General features: G+C 40.3%; 1 protein-coding gene across 1 annotated transcript; it reads left to right on the top strand.

Annotated features, from left to right (window-relative positions):
* The first annotated feature begins 320 nt into the window (after positions 1 to 320).
* Positions 321 to 905, top strand: LOC123723451. Its single transcript, XM_045686083.1, has one exon. The coding sequence runs from the start codon at positions 321 to 323 to the stop codon at positions 903 to 905; it is 585 nt and encodes a 194-aa protein (XP_045542039.1).
* The last annotated feature ends 4,126 nt before the right edge of the window (positions 906 to 5,031 follow it).

Below are 5,031 nucleotides of genomic sequence, written 5' to 3'. Positions count from 1 at the left end.
GACTGTCGTAAGACAGTTTCTATATAATTTCCCGCGCCCCGCTCCGCCCACCAGAACTGTCGTGAGCCGACGTCTACCTGCAAGTTGTCTCTATCGTCGCACGTCTTGAGGCTATATCCCCGCACCCCGCACGCCGCCAGAGCTGTCCTGAGCCTCAGCCTACCTGCAAGCTGTCTGCATCGTCGCCCGCCTGCTGACGATCCAGAATTCTCCTATCAAATATTGAATCTACCCGCGCCGCGCCCGCCCGCCAGAGCTGTCCTGAGCCTCAGCCTACCTGCAAGCTGTCTGCATCGTCGCCCGCCTGCTGGCTATCCAGAATGCTCCTACCAAATATTGAATCTACCCGCGCCGCGCCCGCCCGCCAGAGCTGTCCTGAGCCTCAGCCTACCTGCAAGCTGTCTGCATCGTCGCCCGCCTGCTGGCTATCCAGAATGCTCCTACCAAATATTGAATCTACCCGCGCCGCGCCCGCTCGCCAGAGCTGTCCTGAGCCTCAGCCTACCTGCAAGCTGTCTGCATCGTCGCCCGCCTGCTGGCTATCCAGAATGCTCCTACCAAATATTGAATCTACCCGCGCCGCGCCCGCCCGCCAGAGCTGTCCTGAGCCTCAGCCTACCTGCAAGCTGTCTGCATCGTCGCCCGCCTGCTGGCTATCCAGAATGCTCCTACCAAATATTGAATCTACCCGCGCCGCGCCCACCCAGCAGAGCTGTCATGTGCCAACGTCTACTTGTAAGAAGCCCTCATCCTCGCAATCCGGAGACTCCCCAGAATGTTCGTATCAACGACCATGGCTAGAGCAGAGCCTGCCCATAGTAACGGAAGATTCCACAGCAACGATAAAAATATGTAGAGCATACGTGATATGTAGCAGGAAGTCTAAAAGATTGGGGCGCACGTAACACACACACACCTATGAGGATCGTGTAAATGCTCATGCTTGGTCATGCATCTAAGAACATATATAAGGCGAAATACACATCAAATAAACCTCTTCGGTTACCAGCATTAGGTGGTTTTATTTCCCCGTGCTCCGCATTGGGGGTGCACTGTTGATTATTGCCGGTGCACCTCCCGTGCGAGTTGTTCTGTATATCCGCAGTCAGTCCCCTATCCGGGGCCGATTTAGGATGTACACGTACTTACCACAACTTATAATTTCTCTACTGTATATATGAGTTAACTGAGTAGACTGTTTTTTGCGTTGTTGGTTGATTACAAAGGATTATTTTACTCTGAATTTTTTGTCTATTTCCTTTAGCTTTTCATTATGTGAATTAGTAAGTTTTGTTAGCTCTGGAAACTATATAGCTTTGGTCTGGTTCCATCCAATCTGTAGGATATTGGATTTGTACCCGTTGAGCTCAGTCTCACATAGTGTGTTCATATCCTCGTTTTGTATTTTCCGTTTTGCAAACAAAATGTAAATATTCTTGTTGAGGCGACACAAGTGCGGATCAATGTTTACGTTCACACGACTTAATTAGAACAAACCTCCGCAGATCGACTGTATTGTCTGTGGGAGACAATTTTTTTTTTTTTTTTTTTTTATGAGAGAAGGGGGCAAACGAGCAGCGGGAACACCAAGGTGTTCATCGACGCCCATGGACATCTGCAATACCAGAGGAATCGCAAATGCGTTGCCGGCCTTTGAGATGGTGATACGCTCGCTTCTTGAAGGACCCTAAGTCGTACTGGTTTGGAAATACCGCCGAGGACAGACCATTCCACAACGCGGCCGTGCGCGGCAAGAAATTTCGCGAGAACCGCACTGTTGTGGAATGCCAGCCATCCAGATGGCGGCAGAATTTGTGTGAAACTTACTTTACACCAGATAAATCTTAACTTTTATAACATCTTAAATGCGAAAATTTAGATGTACGGATGGGTGTGTTACCACGCAACTCTACATAGAACTGAACGGTTCGGTATGATTTTTTTTATCAAAGACAGATTAAAGTATCGCATATGTTGCTAAGTTTTTTAAATCCACCCAAGCGAAGTCGCGGTCGCCAACTAGTTATTTCTTTTACGTTCGTTCTTTATGCAAATAACGTAAATTACTTTTAAAAAAATGTACAGAACTGTTCAATTTTCAGTTTGTAAGCACGGTGTGTGCCGAACACGGTGGAGTAAGCCCCAGGGGCGCGTTCCCTTGATCGATAGGATTCAAGTTCCTCGCTCCGGGGCTGGGTCAGCGGGCCTCGTCTAATGAATCCTATAATTTATATCTTCTAACATACCTATTCTCAGCTCACTTTAAATTTTGATTTATTCATTCCATACATCATGTCTTATGATATTTGAATTTATGTAACAGTTGAATTACGATCAGTATTACAAAGGTTTCAAATGTTTAAATCTATATCTATATATATAAAAGAAAGTTGTGTTAGTTACACTATTTATAACTCAAGAACGGCTGAATCGATTTGACTGAAAATTGGTGGGCAAGTAGCTTAGAACCAGGAAAAGGACATAGGATAATTTTTACCCCGTTTTCTAATTTTTATTCCGCGCGGACGGAGTCGCGGGTAAAAACTAGTATATTATAGAACATTACCTTAGAGACTACCAATGTTAAAGGAATGTCTGTATTAGTTATCTCATTAGGTTCCTGCAATCGGTGAACTTGTTTTGTACTAGTCGCCATTAAATTTGTAAGTATGTAATTAAATAAAAAGCTTTGTACCGTGTCCTCTTTTGAGGATATCCTGTATTTTATATTGATTGACAAGGTGGAAGGTAAAAAACTTTTAACTAAAAGGTAACTGTCAATAACTAGGACGAAGGTAAGAAGGTAAGAACCATAGGTGTCAGTTTCGACGCGTGTTAACTTTAAGTATTGAATGTAAGTTTCCATTGTTATGACACTTGTATTTATACATATTGTTATCTTCTTCAAATAGAAATACGAACACCATATGTATATATTCATACATATATCCATTCGTATTGAATTATATTGATTCTACAAAACAAAATAGAGTAGTTTAGCGATGGATGAACGTTTGTAGCTTACGTTATTAAATGGATTGTGATGTATCTTTATAATAACAGAGGCTATTGATCTTTATCAATTAATAATACGTGCTGTAATTGTTATTTAAGATAATACTGACTAGGCCAAACAATAATATGATAAAACCTGCAATATTGAACTTACTATTCAGTTTTATCATATAATTACGTATATTATTTCATAATAATAATTACTAATACTTAATACTTGTTGAAAATACCCGGGACCGTTGTTTTGCAGAAGATTCGTAAAACAAGCCACTTATTTCTCTATAGAATTTATTTAGTAATGTAATCAATTTGTGATCAAAGAAAACAATTTCAGTATTCGAGGAAGAACGTCTTCTTTAGTACGGATTAACGCAATATTTCATGAAATTTTTGTCAATCGGTATCAATCCACTCTTGGACATGACGTTCCCCAATTAATTATTCATCTAAAGTCCTTGGTTCATGCAGAACGAGAGCTTCCCAAAAATCTAGTTTCCCATGGCTTCAATTGCAACTTACCTTCCATCAAACGACTTCGAACAAACGATTTGCGATTTCCTCATAACGGTAAGCTGATAATGCTGAAAGTTCTCAGTCCAAAATGCCAACCAATATGACACAGTGTAAGTCATCAGTCATCCTGCGACATTAACCAAGATGCAAATGTGGCGAAATATAAAAAGCTCTAAAAGCTAAATCGTAGAAAGGATTCCGTCTTTGAATTATTATATACTATCTTAGGTAAGGTAAGATGATTTATTAATTAAAAAAAATACCCTTTCATCAAAAAATGCGATGGATGCAAATACCTATAGGCGGCAGTTGAGGCTTACGATTTCATAGTATAGCAGAGAATGGAAAAGTTTTTTCCTTTGTAAAATATCGCTGTGTAGAACGTTAGTTGTGAGAACGCTGTGAGTGAGAGATAATAGTATTGGATTCCTGTTTCAGATCAAAGCCTAGTCTGAACATAATCCTCTTACGATAGTCTGTTGCGTCGTAACAAAGATCCGCAAATTGTCACAATGTCGTGTTCGAATAACCATCGGTGTATGAAACTGACAACGAAGTGCCTCTAATTTGATATATTGAACGATACTTTGTAAGATACTTTTTGACTGATAAAAAAACATAAACGCCTTTCCGATACATTTCGCTCGTCTCTATACAGAAATTCTTTCATTATTATTGATATCTTTTTTCATATTTTGTTTCTGTCTTGAAATTTGATCGTATTTTTATGTAACATATTCTATTGTGATTTTCATTTATTACATATTGCTCATATATTTTTCATGAGCTCTCCTTCTTTTACAATATTTTAATAATATTATGAAACGTGATCCTCTTAAGTTTATTGAAGCTGTAATAAAATTGTTAAAATAATAAAGTGATATTAGTTAGTATTTGTATGCATGTGGTATATCGCTAAAACGTTCGAGGCTCGAGTTGCGATTCCATTCTCAAAACAAATGGCGCGCTCGCACCAAATCCCCGGATAAAGGAGACCAGCGTATGTTGAACTTTGTTTTTTGTTCAGGAATCTCCATCTGGTCGAGATTTGAAGGGACCGAGGAGGGCGGGCAGATCTTTTGTGGTTGGCAATACGATACTTAAGGCACGTGCCGGGTGAGTTAACCTGCGCACAACTTCGTGAATCAATCAACGTGGTAAGTCTACCCGGCAATCTTTTTGGCGACTTTCACGCATGCGTCGGCCGTAGGGATGAGCTCCGGTTATGTTTTCCTGGAACCACATTCCTTAAGCAAACGTAAGAATCCAAATAAAGAAAGCGAATCAAAACGTTGATCCTCAAAGCATGTTCACTTCAATCGAATTTGTATTAAAGCAAAAGTTTTCAAATAAAAGATAATGTACGTTTCATACATTGTTGAGATTTTATTTGTACATTTCAAAGTACAATACAAGTTGTGTATTTATAAAATAGGAGATAAGCATCGTCGATAAATAGGTCAGATGTGAGCTTTTTATCGAGAGTCCAACACTAGTGGGGCA

The sequence above is a fragment of the Papilio machaon genome, chromosome Z, assembly GCF_912999745.1.
Source record: "Papilio machaon chromosome Z, ilPapMach1.1, whole genome shotgun sequence".
Lineage (NCBI taxonomy): Eukaryota > Metazoa > Arthropoda > Insecta > Lepidoptera > Papilionidae > Papilio > Papilio machaon.
This window is presented reverse-complemented; position numbering and strand designations above follow the sequence as displayed.